The sequence below is a fragment of the Larimichthys crocea genome, chromosome XX (assembly GCF_000972845.2).
Source record: "Larimichthys crocea isolate SSNF chromosome XX, L_crocea_2.0, whole genome shotgun sequence".
In the NCBI taxonomy this organism is placed as follows: Eukaryota; Metazoa; Chordata; class Actinopteri; family Sciaenidae; genus Larimichthys; species Larimichthys crocea.
Genome location: NC_040030.1, coordinates 11,204,668 through 11,221,049, shown reverse-complemented (window position 1 = coordinate 11,221,049; position 16,382 = coordinate 11,204,668). Strand labels below are relative to the sequence as shown.

The window sequence follows — 16,382 nt, the reverse complement described above, 5'->3', positions numbered from 1 at the left end:
ACTTCCGGCCGATGTTAAGAAAATAAAACTCAACAGGCGTTGTAATCACGCCATCTAGCGGCCTTGTTAAAGAACTACAACTCCCAATTTAATTATTACTGTCGAGCTTTGGGTGGGAAATGAAAGAGTAGCTTTGTTTACCTGTTTGTTTGAGCTGAGAGAACCTGTTAATGTCCTGTGTCCAGTGAGACAAACTGGGAACTGTACAAGATTACACACACACTGAGCTCCTCTTCGTCTCTCTGTGGATTAAATCACTGCTGTGTGTAACAATGTGGTTAAACAATTTAACAGGGTGGAAAACAATGTAATAAAACGTAATGGCTGCTGACACAAGATAGATTTTTATTGTTTTTGACGCTGCAGTATGTTATGCCTATTCATTTCTGCTGTTGTTTTATTATTGATAGGTTTGATACATATATATTAGATTTTCTACATTTTACACATTAGAAATCTTACCTTCCATTTCCAGAAAGAACATGTACTGCTACTGTAATCATTTTATCATTCATTGCAATTCCTTGTCATTTTATCATTCATTGTAATTCATTGTCATTTTATCATTCATTGTAATTGTACCATATGTTTGTGTTGACACGTGACATCCATTGCACGTCTGTCCGTCCTGGGAGAGGGATCCCTCCTCTGTGGCTCTTCCTGAGGTTTCTTCCACCTTTGTTTCCCTGTTAAAAGGGTTTTTTGTGGGCAAGTTTTTCTAAGGACTCCCTGTACAGATTGTAAATCCCTCCGAGGCAAATGTACTTTGTGACTTTGGGCTATACAAACACAATTTGATTTGATGTAAAGTCAATTTATACATTTCTGCTCAGAAACAGGTTGGGGAGAAGGAGTCATAAATAAATAAGTAAATAAAATTACAAATTGGGTAACAAGATTGCTCGGTCATTTTTGAAAGTCCCATATTAGACCCCTACATATGCACTACTTGAATCAAAACTTTCGATACTGAACCTACTGTCCACTTTAATGGCTCATTTCACCACGTTTCGATCACGTTTTCGGCCTTTATTTTGAAGGCGAAGATAAACTTCCGGGTCTTATCTGTGCTCCATCCCCTTCACTTGATTCACATCAACATGCAGGAGAGAAGCAGGAGGTCGGGACCCTAAATGGGGGAAGGGTGGGAGCGATAAGCAAAGTTAGTGCCTCCCCCCTGCCCTCCCTCCCTCCGTCTGCAGCAACTTTGAATTGATTTCACCTCTGAAAAGATCCATTCATGGCTTTAAGTGACTAGTAGTCTTTATTGAGGTGGCTCCACTAGACAACAGACCTGAACGTCAACTGCATTTTCATTTAGTGTGGGGGGGAAAATTAGGTTATTGACTGATCTAGTAAGTGATTAATGTGTGTAAAATACCTTAGATCTGCTTTAATGCATTATATATTTATGTTAAGATCTCTGACTTAATTTTAAGTCGACTCTGAACCTGCATGCACTGTTGGAGAGCACCAGCAGTTATCCAGCTGTTCACCAGATGGAGCTAAAATCTGTAAACCAGTGAAAACACAAACTGAAATTGTGTAAGCAAGTCAAACATTTCTTTGTTTGATTTTTTGTTGTTATTTTCTTATTCAGACATGTAATAAACAAGTTCACACATTTTAAAATAATTGAGCATGGCAAAGCAAAACAGAACGAAAAAAAATATATATAGATATATATATCAACAAGTGACACAAACATATTTTTAAGTGTCTTTCTGTTTTTGCCACAACCAGATAACGAATGTCTGTCCGAATAACTTTCCCACCAGTCCACACACCTAGTCCCAGCTAGTGTGGTGAACCTATGAGGGTACGTCTCTGACACATGAAACGATGCTAACAAACTAAGAGACATAGCCTGTCCCACAATATACCGAGACCATAATATTATCATGCCATGACAGTTCTCAGGATTCTGTGCTAAAATGTGAAAAGTAAAAACCTCGACAATAACACTGGTATGATGGATAATACAACCACATCAAAACATTGTAGTACAATATTTTAGAAATATCCATTTTTCTGTGTAGTATTCTACAGGTTTTTATAAGTTATTGTGTAGTTATGCTGACCTATGGTTGTTCTGCTGGGAGTTTAGTAGATCCTAAAGCTCCCTCCACTTTGCTACATCAAAATGGAGGAATTCAAACAAGTCTTTCGAGTCCATCGCACTGCACGCCATCACCTACACAGCTTACAGATGTGCATGTCCAGATGTCAGAGCTCTTCCTTTTTCTTGTCGTACAAGCACCGTGCTATATCCAGACTGGGTCCGCTGTGGGGGGCACAACAGTATGAGCACCCCCTCTGGTTTTTTCCATCATGACGCCGAGCACACGCAGCCCGGGTTGTGCAGCAGAGATTAAAAAGGAGAATACCGGTGTCGTTGACAGCTACAGCCCCTTTTTTCAGTCATTGTGCAATCAGCCTCTGAAATGAACTTTACTGTCATAAACCTGGCTTGAAATTAGCTCTTGCTTGAGAAAATGAAAGCAGGAAGGTGATTAAATATTTTTTTCGTTTGCTGAAGAAACCATATTTGCGTAGATGAACGTGAAGGAGGTCAATGATTGGTAACAGCTTTTTGTCTACAACATGTATTTACAATGTGACAGATGAAGAATGATTGGGTTTAATTTAGAACAGCTTGGATAATTATTAAAGCTGCATTAAGTGATTTTTTTTTTGTTTGTTTGTTTACAGCAAGAGGGTACAGCAACACTGCAAATTTAACTTAAAAAAAACAAAACAAACAAAGCCCTGAGAGACAGATTTTTAGCTGTTACGGCTAATTTGTTAGAAATTTATTGCCTACTTACATTTAGCAGACATACAACAATATAAGCATCTCTTTGGATTAAAGTTTCCGGCCTTCTGACCTGTTTTAGTCCAATATTCACCCAACTTTTAGCTCTGGTTTGGTCTCTACTCGGCTAGTGGCTAGTTAGCTCATAGCTGGAGAAGACCTTCTTTTAGCTAACTTCAGTCTTCTGCCGTTTCACGCGGGCCAGGTTGTTTAACAACGCCTACGTCTAAATCCAATCCAACTGTATTGCGGAACATGGATGATGTACTCGAGGGTTAGAAAACCAAACCAAAGAGCTAAAAGCTGTATATAGCTGCAGAGGTGCTAACTGTCTACAAGCTCAACATCTCAAATTAGATTCATGTTTATGTCATATAAAAATATCACTTAATGCAGATGTGTGTGGTTGTTTTATATACTGTACAAATGAATGGCTGAGAGCGGTAGCATCAATTATTGGCACACATTTAAATCAAAAAACAAAAACACCAGTATTATCCTTTAAAATCATATAGTATACCTTCCTGCACCATGTAAAAGAGGGCTTTAATCAATACCGGCCCGGCTTTATACGGACGTAACAAGCATTACCTGAACTTAACAACCCGCTCCAAACATCACGCAAAAACACCAAATGGTGCCAGTAGCAGTACAGCTGCTATGCTGTGTCAAAAACAGTCACTCTACAGCAAAGGCAGTCCAGAAGTAAAAGCTTGGAGTATCAAGATCAGGAGCATAAGGTTCGCCGTGAGGTTGAAGGTTCAGAGAGTGTGTAACAGATGGTTCAGGTTTATAACAGGTAGGTAAAGATTCCACATAGAGGAAGAAGAGGTCACTGTCGGCCACTGAAGATGAATGGTGCACATTTCGAATTTAACAAAAATATTTTTTGAACAAAGAAACCTTGACAGGCAGGTGCATCTGAAGGAAACCGTGCAGGACCATAAAGCTTGTCCAAACATTTACACAGACGTGTCTCAGGTGAGCCCTGAAGAAGTTCCTCGTCAGAGTCTTGGTAAATATTCTTATGGCGAAGCTTCGGACAGTGCGTGGGATCCTTTTTCGATTTACACCAAATGTCCAAGTGGAAATGTAAATAACTAAAAACTTCAAAAGGTTGAGCAAAAGGTTTTTTAAATATTGCTTTCTAAATGCAGGATTCCAGTGCTGTGGAGAATCTTTAAACTGATTAAACTCGCCAAATCTGATGTGTTGGCACCTCTGACAAATCCCTATTGAAATATCCAAAAGAAAGCAAGCAAAAAAAAAAAAAAATATAGTCAGTATTGTGCTGCTGTGAAGTAGAGGGGCAGGACGCTCCACCAGTGACCTGTGGACTTGCAGATGAGATATGGGTGGAGGCCGAGGGAGGTTTTTCTTTTGAAGGAAGAGAGGGGGCGTGACTCAGTGGGACTCCCCATTGACCGAGCTCCCCTCTCCTCGGGGTGAGGAGGAACGGGAGAGCCCCTTCTCTGTGTTTTCCGAGCTGGAGCCGTTCTGGCTGTGGTGGTCGGCCGTGGATGCGGTGCTGGACGACGTGGCCGAGGTGGACGAGGGCTTGGCCTTCTCCTTAAAGTCTGTTATGATGACCGTCAGGTCCCCGACCGTCACCTCCAGGTGCTGGGCGCTGCTCCGGTCGATGTTTTTTAACCTGGGCCTGGTGAGTGAGCGGAAACAGTTGGGGGATAAGTGAGCAACAAAAAAGCATTTGAAGACCATTTCTTTAAAATCCTGCACGAGGTTCCGTATTAATCAGGCCTTGCACTTTGCGTTAAGAAGTGCAAAACACCATCTTTCGATTGAATTTACCCAAGAATGAAAAGCACCTTGATCTGCCTGCTGCAATGTCACTGAAAAATTTCAAAGAGCATCTTCCAGACGCTACTTTGAAATTTATTTCTGGTGTTTCCCAGCCTCTTCACTTCCTTCTTTTGAAGTATTCTATGAAGTATGACAACACATCAACCCTAACGCATCTATAGTGTTTATTCATGCATCCTTGTAATGTCTGATTCTGGTTGATCCCTTCCACCTCATGTCAGCTTGTTTACCTCATCTTCTTGTGACTGTTCTTCTTGAGCGCCGGCTCTCTGTCGCTCTTCTCCCTCTCTACTCTCTCCTTCTTTTCCTTTTTGGGCTGCGAGGGCAACACAAACTGCTGCGTTACCTGCTGCTGCGAGACGAGCTGGGAGACGGGACGAGGCTTCCTGATCCGGGGGAGAGGAAGGAGGAGAAGGGGGAAAAGAGACATAAAGCGAGGGAGAGAGAAAAAGGGAGAGACAGAGTGTGGCAGATTAATGAGAGGGAAAATCACGGTGAACACATGGCTTCATGCTAGCGTACCACCATAATCAAGAGCCAATAATCGCTGCCAGGGTTGGTTAGGATGGTGCTGCTGAAGTGTTCTTAACGCTGGCAGCAAGCGGGCGACACACGCTGAGTGCATTCAGAATAAAACCCAGGATTCAGCCATCTGTGAGATATGTAGTGTACCTGCACAGGCTTGTTGTAGAGCCTCAGAGGGATAAACATTGACGAGCTGAGAGCTGTTTTAGTGAGCGCAAAGATGTGATACGAATTGTAAGTGTGCAAAACACACAGAATTTCAAAATACAAAGCCGGTATGAGTGCACCCGAGGCTAACTCACAAAGAAGAGTAAAGGAGAAAAGTGACACCGGTTCTGACCTCAACTACAGCATGTCACATTTTTATTAAAAGGTCACACCCAAAGATGTTTTTTCCCTTTCCTGCACTGCAGTCTTTGTCTCATAACTCTGGGGAAGGGTGTAGAAAGCCATAAATCGTGTCACTTGCAGCTCAAGGGCATTATCCATCAACAATCTCAGTTGCATTAGAGGCTTCTGCGAGACTGTAATTATATTTTCCATCGTTGTTTTTTTTCAAGATTTTGATTGAAACAGTGTGGTTTGTTTTTGCTGCCCTGGCTTGTATCAAGCTTTAAAAATCTTCCCTTGCTCTGGTTTGTTATTGATGACAGACAAACTGTGCTCACTGATACGCGAGGATGATGCACCTTCATACAAAAGGCTCCGGAAAATGCTCACGGGCAAGTCCAAAATATCAAAAAATAACTGGAACATGGTTTAACTGAATGTTCCTCCTCGCGGTCACATTTTCATCCTCCGCGAGTGTCGGCTGTCTCAAAAATGATACATTATGCAATTGGTCTGGCAACGCTTTTGCATGCATGAAGGCTTCTATCGAATTTCTGTGCAGGAGTGTGTGCACGCACTTGTGTGTGTGTGTGTGTTTTGGTGCTGGCAAGAGCCTTAGCCGAGAGGCGAGTGTGTTGAAAAAGGCCATCTGTTGAGGGAGCCTACACATCTAGTGTCTGATTTTTGCATGCGCGCACACAGTCAAACTACAGACACAGTTATATGTATGAATGCACCAATGCACAGCACAGCGTGCGGATACTGCACCAAAAGCCAAAAAAGGGGGGTGTGTGCGAATCAGGAGTGGGCGCGCGTGAAAACGTATGCACGCTTTATAGACAAATGCAATCAGTAGATGAAACTGACACACACACACACACACACACACACACACACACACACACACACACAGGCGCGCATTTAAGCGCGTGTACAAACACACACAGCAGTGAGCAGGCGAAGCATGAGGGCATGATGGGAACAGCAGAAGAGCACAGTGTGTTTTCAAAGCCCCGTCGAGCAGACGTGTTCGTAATTGGAGCTAAAAATTAACACTGAAAGCACATTTTCCTAATTCATCAGCCTGTTTTACTAGCTTTAGGATTTTAACGGGTTTTAAATGGCCTCGTATAAAATCTAAAACATGTATCTTAGAACACAAACTAACTGTATTGACGCTCTTATGCTGTAACACTGCACAGCGGCCTCACTCAAGTGTACTAACCTGTGTGTGAACCCTTTCGAAAAGTATTGCAATTACAAAACACTGGCCTCCAGGTGCTTTGTGAAAAGAATGTCCTTTTGCACTTGCCTAATGTAATTATGAGGGATGTAACGCAGTCCAAGAACAGAGTGTACAAATGTGCCTGACTTGATAAAAACCCATCCGCGGAATTAGTTTGAGCACCTGGCCAAGTGTTGCTGTGCAATGCGCCACATTATTTATTTATTTATTTATTTATTGCCAAAAAAGAGCCCTGGTGGCCTATTTAGCTTAATTTAGTGGCTTCTGCCTCGTTTTCTAAGAGGAGATGTGTGAGCCGGGGCCGCTGGTCTGCTTGTCTTGTTCTGAGGGCAAAGCTGTTGTTTAACAGTACATGGATGACCTAAATTGGGGCCCAGCTTCAAACAGTCTCTCCCAGAGTTTTTTTTCCTCTCTCTCTCTCTCCCCCCGAGTTAGTGTTGCCTTCACAGAACGTGCAGCAATGCTTGCAAAAGGATGGAGTGAAATGCAAATGGGTCTCTTGGCCTACATAACTGTCTGATATGGAGGAGATGTAGAGATCCTCTTATATGTCTGCCTTGTCAGCACGACACGGTAGAAGTGCTGACACCTCCTTTAAATAAAAGCAGAGGGCCTCTCGGAGTCTTCTGTTCGCAGGCTCAAGTAATTTGCTGCTCTTCTCGACATCCTTTTACCCCTCCCAAATACAATAAAGATACATCTGCTTTTCTGCATGTTCTAAAGCGCGCGCACACACACACACACACACACACACACACAAAAAACGGCCACTGTCACAACAGAGTCGACCATCCTGCCCTCGGGGCCAAAAATTAGCCGCGTCCAAAAATGAAAACAAGGCGACTGGCTGCCTCATTCATAACCTCCTTTTTGGTTTGTCTTTGATTTCAGGATGTGTTTTTTTCCTTTCTGTGCGATTTACAAGTGCCATCAAGACAGAAATATCACCCGAGGTTAATTACGATCTTTTCTCTTTATGACTGCTCGTGCCTAGAGCGGTAATAAACAGAAGAGCAGAGAGCGATTAGGGCCAAAACGTAAACATATTTTGTACATCCTATCCTCTTCATGTATTACAATGGAGTAGATTTCCACTAATAGAGCTAGTTCAATAACCTGGAGGTGAAAGAGGAGACGGACAACCTAATATTATGGTGAGCAAAAGCATCAGGCCTAAACAGAGCTGCTTCTGTTAACCCAATCAGATGGTTATTATCTTAGCACTTAGGCCTTTGTCTACTGGCCTCCATCTGAAAGCTGTGTGTGTGTGTGTGTGTGTGTGTGTGTGTGTGTGTGTCTATTGATTCCAATAGGAATTTCTGTGCCTAATGTAACAGCCTATTCTTTCAGACATTAATACTGCGCGTTGGAGCTGTTGTTCCAAACAACGTTTGCTCCACACCGGCCATCTATTATACAGCAGCAAATGGAGTACCACACTGGGAAATTAGGACATCAGGAGAAGGGCTTAAACACTGCACGTTCTGTTTCCTTGAATAGCAGAAAATAATGGATATTAATCATAATCTCTTTTTTCTTTTTTCTTTGACCTTTAATTCACAGAATGTAGTCGGCTATAGAGTCTATTTCGGAGGGTGACTGAGAGACTATGCCGACATGTTGATACCACCCTTTGACTCATTTTCTTCCCTCCTGCTCAAGTTTTATGAGCTTGATAAGATCGTACATTTTCAAAGTGCAAAACATTCCCCCCATCTAGCCCCAGATCAAATGAGCATAATTTTCACCCCTCCAGCTCATAATCTTTGACAGCTTTTGCTTTTAACCGCAAACTAAGAAGACCGGAGGGGCTGGAGAGTACAAATGCTGCCACTGATGCCTCACACATTTCACTGACAGGGGAACTCTGGCTGACCCCTTTTTGCAAATATATCACACACACACACACACACACACACACACACACACCGTCTATTGCTATCTCCCTCCTCTACCCTTTCACACCCCCTTCCTCCTTCTGATGCACCCACTGACCTTGCACTCGTCCACCTCTGGCCCGTGTGCTCCAAGAACCCAACAACAGCCCCCAGCAGGAAAGAAATCTCTCCCACGGTTCCAGATCTGATAGTAAATGTTTGCTCATGACAAATTCAGTAGGTGGTCAGATTGTGACTCGGGGCCGCCAAAGATCCCGTCCACAGCGGACAAACGGGTCATTGACGCAGCGGCTAACGGAGGCGATTGACACAGATGGTGCGATGGTTTGTATGAGCCAGGATGTGTTTACTGACAAATCATAACACAAGATGAGTGACTATGCGTGCTCTGGTTGACTAAACCTACCACACACAAATACACGATGTTTAAACACTAGTTTAATGAATGAGCAACATTTGGAGATGCATCTCCGAAGCGTCATGATGTGAGAATTTCCTCAAACCGTGACGCGCGTTCATTTTCTTGAAATATACCGACACGCAATTCTTCAAACCTTCTGACCGAGACCAACTTTCCACTGAAGCGCGCCTACTAACTATTTTATCTGCATACTTAAAAAAAAGGAAGACACGACTCGAGTTTTATGATGTCTTTTGGTGGGCAGACCATCGTAAAAACTGAACGCTGGGGCTGCCACTGCAGGCGCTACCTCGGGAGGAGAAGCATTGCAAAGACAGAAAGGTGGTGCAGTATGTTTTTCTCAAGTCAGGGCGGCCTTTGGCTCTTATTTTGAAATCTTTATTTTGAAAGCTCGTAAAAGGTGTCTCCAGTTCAAGACGTGGCGCCTCGGGCTGTTTGCGCTTTAAAGCGTTGAACGCTACATGCAAAAAAAGACAAGCGGCGCGGAGTGCTGCAGATGTCCGGACTGCTTGGTAACATTTGTCAAGTACATTGTGTGATGAGCACGCAGCCCACAGGACAGCTGATGGACTGAAAATAAGCGTGCTGCTATAAACAAATCTCATCTCACTGTTCTGTGATGATTGTAAGATCATTGTGAAATGGCTTATTTTATGCCCTGTTGCACACTCTCTCAATCCTAGGTGTAGGTGTGTGTCAGGTTTTCTATCAGCGGGTTGTAGGCCGCTCCTGGGAGCTCCTCCAACCCGATGATTAATGTCTCTCCCTGCCTGTACATGCTACCGCCATGTGTGTGTGTGTGTGTGTGTGTGCGCAAGAGGGAGAGAGACAGATGGCTCTCCACGTCCTGTGGTTTATGACACCTTCTACAGCCCGCTAGCCACACTACACCACACTCTCCTCTCTAACACAGGCCCGCCTGCACACACACACACACACACACACACACACACACACACACACACACACAGCAGTGTGTCATGCATCAGTGTCACCGCAGTAATTACAGGCTTATCACGTAGCCGTAATCTTGAGCCACAGTGACGTGATAACAGCCAGCTTCATTGTCCCCGGTGCACACTCAGTGTTTGTATGCTGTGTGAGCGCTTAAACCAGTAACCCACACGACTGAGCCAAGTGTGTGTGTGTGTGCGTGTGAATTATAAGTAATCATTTAGATGAGATGATCGGACACTGATCGGTGCATATGCGGCCTGTTTTACGCGCGTGACAACTGTTTATAGATGCGATTTCATTTTACTGTCGTCACATTTTGTCCCCTCTCTCCATCCGGATCCGGTAAATAAATCAGTCGCGGCCTTGGGGAATGATTCCAAAACTGAGGATGTGCGTCACGCGGCATTTAGCGCCAAAAGGTGTCGCACGAACAACACAAAAACAAACCCCGGAATTTGAGGTTATTAGCGCTTGAGGCGAACGAAAACACGCTCTGAGGGTGAGAGTCAAACGTGTCGATCTCTGCTAGTTGCACGTTCGGTGCGGTCGGGAGTGGGAAATTAACACTGGCATTAAAACAGCAGCCAAACGGTGGTGGTAGTTTTTTTTTTGCTGTAAGTTGGCTTTCACCCACACATGCTGCCTGCTAAAGAACCAGATTGGTTTTTGATTTAAAGAGATTTGTTTGATTCTTGACCCTGTAAAAAGCTGGAAAAAAAAAGTGTAGAGGAGGGTGAACCCTGCCAAGAAGTTAACAATACGTCTAAGAGAGATGTACAGATAAGGTAACTGGTTTTATGGCCGAAAGGAAACTCTGTCTTCATGTCTTGTAAAGTATAAATGTGTGCACAGGATAGAAGCACAGCTAATTCACACTTTACACTGTGCATGTCAAATGGACACGTTTGTCTCCAGGCAGCAGTTTAATGCATGCATTACATTGTATTAAAGATTACTATTCCACGGCAGCTGCGCACATATTTTTTTTACCAATGCAGCTCTTTTTTCGGGGGAATAAACAGAAAGAAGCCAGAGATAATGAAACCTTTTCTCTTTGCGTAACAAGTTCTGAATTGCATTTTTGATCCCAAATTTAGAACCCCCCCGCCATCCATTCTGAAGATAGACTTGGCCTGTGTGACTGTCTGCCGTGGCTCGCGGTCTCCGTTTCACATAATCAGATCGCTCCGGCAGGCTGATCGGTATCTCGTAACCAGTCAGCGGCCGGATTCATGCAAACGAATCGAAAATGGCAACACTTTCATTGCCAGCGTCTGCGTCAGAAAACTGTGCCTGCTTTTTATTTTTGCTCATTGTGTTTACGTGTGATTAATTGGGAGTTCTGGAAGACGTTTCAACATGTAACCTTGGACTTCAGATACTCTGGAGTACGTCATCCTTAATGACTGCAATAGCTGCAATCGAACTAACTGCACAATTTTCAGTGTTTGTGCACACTGCACATGAACTGCGAGGGCGAGCGCGTGTGTGGAGGATGATAAAACAACATCTAAAAAAGCCAAAAAAACGCTGACAGGTTCCCAGCCGGCACGGAACGGCTCGTGCTTGTTTAGGCGGAGCTGACGAAACCTGCACATCAGTCAATCTGTCATCGAGAGAGACGCCCTAGGTTAAGTTCAACGCCTGGAGAGAGAGAGAGAAAGGGAGACAAACAGCTGTGAGAAGATAAAGGTGCGGCTGAGAACACAAATGAAGAACTAATGTGTTGATCGAGCTCACTGTCCTGACCTGTAGAAATAGAACGCTGCTAAACAAGCTCCTGAACGCTCAGCGTGCACACACGGCGAGTGTTTCCCTGGTGGGTGCCTGACTTGTCAGAGCTCGGCTCGGTGAACAGATGCAGGTGGTGTAGGCGAGACACCAGAGAAGGTCACACACAAACATAATGCCGCTCTATTACACCCAGTAGTATTTGGCTAAGGGCTGTGTTTAGGTTTGGGTTTAGCAGCTGTCTGTCAGCACCACTTCACATGACATTTTCGGGGCTTTTATTCCAGCGGCGGCTGTGGCACACGCCATGCCTTCCATCTTACATTAAGATGACACTCTAATCCGGGATAAGTCCTAATGGGCGCGCTGGGAGGTCTTGCTCAAGGACGAGTATTTCCGCTGATGTAGGAATCAAACCTGTGACCTTGCACTTATCAAACGCCGCACCACTGTACGGTGACTTTCATCCATCATGATGGATTTCTAAAGGTTGGGACTGAGCCCAAAGAGTGGCAGGAAGATAAAAATGTCTCTCCCACTTTTTTTCCCCCCCAGCGGTCTTAAGGTAATGAGGCTGCATGATATGTTGTGATCCTAAAGCTCCTCTAAGACAGCTTTAATTAAATACTATAAAGCTCGCAGCTTGCCATATAAGAACAACACATTTCTCCACGTCAATCAGCGCCAATGACTGCGTCAGCTTTGCGGCCACGAAGCGCTTTCTCTCTAAAAGATGTGGGCGGAGGTCCGACTTGCGTTGCCTCGAATTTGACTTCCGAGCTGCACAAGTTTCCGAGCCGCTGACAGAATTAGCCAAACGTCAGCCGGTTCTCTCTTTGTCACTCTTGTCTCCCTCTTCCATTTCACCACCTCCACCACCTCCACCTCCTCCTCCTCCGATAAGCCAGTCCAATCCTGCTGATGTATCCCCGTCTTCAGTCAAACTCAACAACACGCTTTCAATCAGCCGCCAGCTTTGCGCCTCGCAGTAGATCATCTCTGCACATCAGAGGGAATCTAGGCTCTGCTAAAGCTCACCTTCATAAAAAACATTCGTCTTTATCTCTTGACGGCTATCTACATGCAAACTCTCTTCCTAAAATATTTCTCTGCCATGTCCTAAAATGTTTTTTTTTTTAGCATCCATCACCTCTGGTACTTGCTAAAAAGGAACAGATCCTGTCAGGAAAAAGTGCCAATTTTTATGCAGTTAGTTGGCGTTTTTTAAAAAAAGGCTTGACAAGTGATGAGCTGATTTTAAAACCACTTCCACAGAACCCACACTTGGCCGTCAAACCTGTGACCTTCAGGCTTCCTCTAACCACTGGACGCTCCGTGCCTGTGCCAACCATTAATGTATTACTTCACAGTAATAGCCCGGTCATGCTTGTTTAGTAACCGGTGAGGGAATTTGCCGTGGCCCACATTTATATTCTGCATGTCGTTTGCCCTTTAGCACCTTTCGGCTTGCTTGCTGAGAAATCCACTTGTCTGTTGTGTTCGGTCGTTAACAGCTGCGACCACCTGTGTGGCCATTTTGCTGCAGCGTTTAGCCTGCAAGGATGAGTTTGTGTTACGGCAGGAGCGTGAAGACGCGCGCCTACTACAACGCTCCTGCGGCACTGCAGTTGGGAAGACAAGTGGGTTATCAACATTAAATAAGACCTTTTTTTCCATGGACGTTTTCTAAATTTGTCAGCGAGTGTCAGGGGGGTGTAGTGAGGAATTCTGGGTCCTTGTGTCCTTGCCTTTAAAAAAAAAAAAAAAAAGCCCAGATGGGGAAGACAAAGGGTGTCACAAGCTTTTTGGTGACGTGAGGATTCAGACAGGTTCTTGGCAACGCTGCAGGCCGCTTGTTTTTAACAGAAACACACACACACACACACACACACACAAGAGTCCCTGGAGTGCCCTCTCAACAATCAGTGCTCAATTGCAATAAGCTGAAACCGACAACAGCGTGTCTGCTGCTCCATCTCTGTGTGTTTGTGCGAGCGGCGACTGTGCACTCGAGTGCGTATTAGGGATGTGTGTTTGTGTACGAATACGTATGCAGTCATGTGTAAAATTTGCATGTGGAGTGTATGTACGAGTGTGTGTGTGTGTGTCTGATGACAGCAGGCTGATTAAGCTGTTGCATAGTAATGAGCTATGGCTGTCTGTCTGGCAGCTGCTCTGACAACCTCTTTTCACAACTAGCCCTCCCACACACGTACACACAAGTGCACACACGCGCACACATGCATACTAGTGCATGCACCGACACGAGAGAATAGTTCTGAAAAGGCATGCACGGCCCCACTGATGATCATGTTGTTGTTGTTGTCGTCGTTGTTGTAGTTAAATCATTGGGAGTTAAGTTGTGCTAATGCAGGGAGAGAATAACAGGCGATGCATTAAAAGAGTGAGAACAACAAACACACACACACACACACACACACACACACTGTTACCCAGAGCCAGAGCTTCCACTTCCTCTCCTTCACCCTTTGTTGTGTTTTCATCCCGATAATGACTGCCACTTAGGAATAGCAGTTATTTCCTGCTTCGAATCACCGATGTCAGGACAAATATCAGCCACGGCGCAGAGGGCACGGAGTGTGTGTGTGTGTGTGTGAGTGTGCATGCTGCGCGTTTCATATGCATGCGTGTGTGTGTCCCCTTAAGTCTGTTACAAATATCTCCGGGGCAACAAGATGGATGTGTGTGTGCTTAAAAGATCCAAGCCGTGCCTCTCTCTCTCATTTTACAGAGGTCAGTGTCAACACCCGGGCAAGAACATGGAGACTAATGCACTGCTCAAAAGGAAGTGTGAAAAGAGGATTAAGACACGTTGAGTTTGGAGGGACACACGGACTGTCATGTCTTTTGCACAGAAACGTGCAGAACCAATGCAGAGAAAGCCTGTAAAATGTAGATGCTTACTGTCTGAACTGTGTATATATAATCTAATTACAAAAATGCATATTTTTAATCATTGCCATCATGGTACAGATGTATTAATTGCATAAAAGGGAGAGAGGTGGTAGTGAGATTAAAACTGCTCCTCATTTTGCTGGGGAGGGCAGCCCCTGACTCCCCAAGGACCCCTCTCTCCTCTCTCCTCCACCACCCTCCTCCTCCTTTTCCTCCACCTCCTGTTCCTCCCCTTTGGGACCCACTCATGCAAAAAAAAATATATATATATATAGCCAAAAAGGTAAAGTATATCCATCGCCTTACCTTGTTGATGTCCCCTTCCTGACATCACACATCATGCACTTAAAAGCTTCTGCCGTGTTCTTGTACGTGCACACGCTGCAGTCCCAAAACCCCTCGTCGGAGGAGGGCTTCGGTTGACGCTTCGGCCTTTAGAATAAAACAAAAAAAAAAAAAAAAAAAAAAATGAAGTGATAAAACAGTAAATGGGATGAGGAGGGGGAGAAAAAAAAACACACACACAAAAAAAAGAGAATTAGAAAAATACAAAAGGTGGTAGAAGAGAGGAGGAAAGGGGGGGAGGGCGAGAGGGAGACAAGAGTGAGTTCAGCTCGCATCCGCGAAGGCTATCGATGGCAAACATCTGGGGGTAAAAAGCCGATAGGATTTAGGGAAATCATCTGCGAGCGCGGCTGTGATCCGACACTGTAATTGGCGATGAGGTTTTAACACCCGCGTGCGCGCACGCCAACACGCGCGCACACACACATACACACACACACACATGCAGCGAGAGAGAGAGAGCGAGAGAGAGAGAGAGAGAGACCGTGGAGAAAACCCATTTTTTTTCCACCTCCCGTGCGCTTGTCGATGTCCGCTCCCCCTTATATCTCGGACGCCGTGACTCGATCGTTACCTTGTGGGACTCCTCTTGTCGCCCATGCCAGACCAGGGTTTATCTGGAGGTGCTGAGACGAGCAGAAGTCGTGTTATTCCCGATAATTTTAGCAAAGAAGCGATGCGCCTGTGCCGCTCGGCTTCCAGCTGTCGTGGAAACTCCGCTTGGGAAATGTTCACGTGACTCGACGCGGCCAATCACGGGCCGAGTTACTTCCCGAGGCTGACATTCCTCTTGATGAATCGACGCGGCGTTCAGGTGCTCGCTCTGAGCTCGGACATATGACCATCGAGAGGTGTTATGTGGTTATTAACACAAACGTGACCCCCCCGCGTTAACACGCCCTTCTGTATATGTACGCAGGTTTTCACTGCAGCTTATTTGAAAAGATCACGCACAAAAAAACACCTGTTCATACTGTTTGTTTTAAATGTCACTGACACATGCTCCACTTCTAATACAAAAAATGACTCTGACAATGACATTGTCTTGCACTTACATTACATATACACACATGCAATCGACGTACACTGATATTATTAGCCGTAAAATCCAAGATAAATATCTTTCTATGCAGCAGTTACATCTTTATCCATTCTCCTTGTCATGGACAGCTTTAGTTTCCGAGAGCACGTGAATGCAGCAAAAGCCACAGTAGTTAATGTTGCGTCTGCTGTAATGTGTTAACACGGCTCCCGCTCATATCAGCTCACTGTACTGGGGATCCTTGCTCATCATTGCATCTGATCTGATCTCGCAGACAAGCAGGAAAAAATGCCGCAGCAGTTCAGACAACAGGCGCAGAAAACATCGGGGAATCC

The 16,382-nt window shown here is 44.7% G+C and overlaps 1 protein-coding gene across 1 annotated transcript; it reads right to left on the bottom strand.

Annotated features, from left to right (window-relative positions):
- Positions 1–1,245: 1,245 nt before the first annotated feature.
- On the bottom strand, positions 1,246–15,785 carry yaf2 (YY1 associated factor 2). The gene is made up of 4 exons (XM_027272415.1): positions 15,580–15,785; positions 14,967–15,092; positions 4,867–5,022; positions 1,246–4,472 (listed from the first exon to the last, which is right to left on the bottom strand). The coding sequence occupies exons 1-4, from the start codon at positions 15,603–15,605 to the stop codon at positions 4,220–4,222; spliced, it is 561 nt and encodes a 186-aa protein (XP_027128216.1). The 5' UTR covers positions 15,606–15,785; the 3' UTR covers positions 1,246–4,219.
- Between the last annotated feature and the right edge of the window lie 597 nt (positions 15,786–16,382).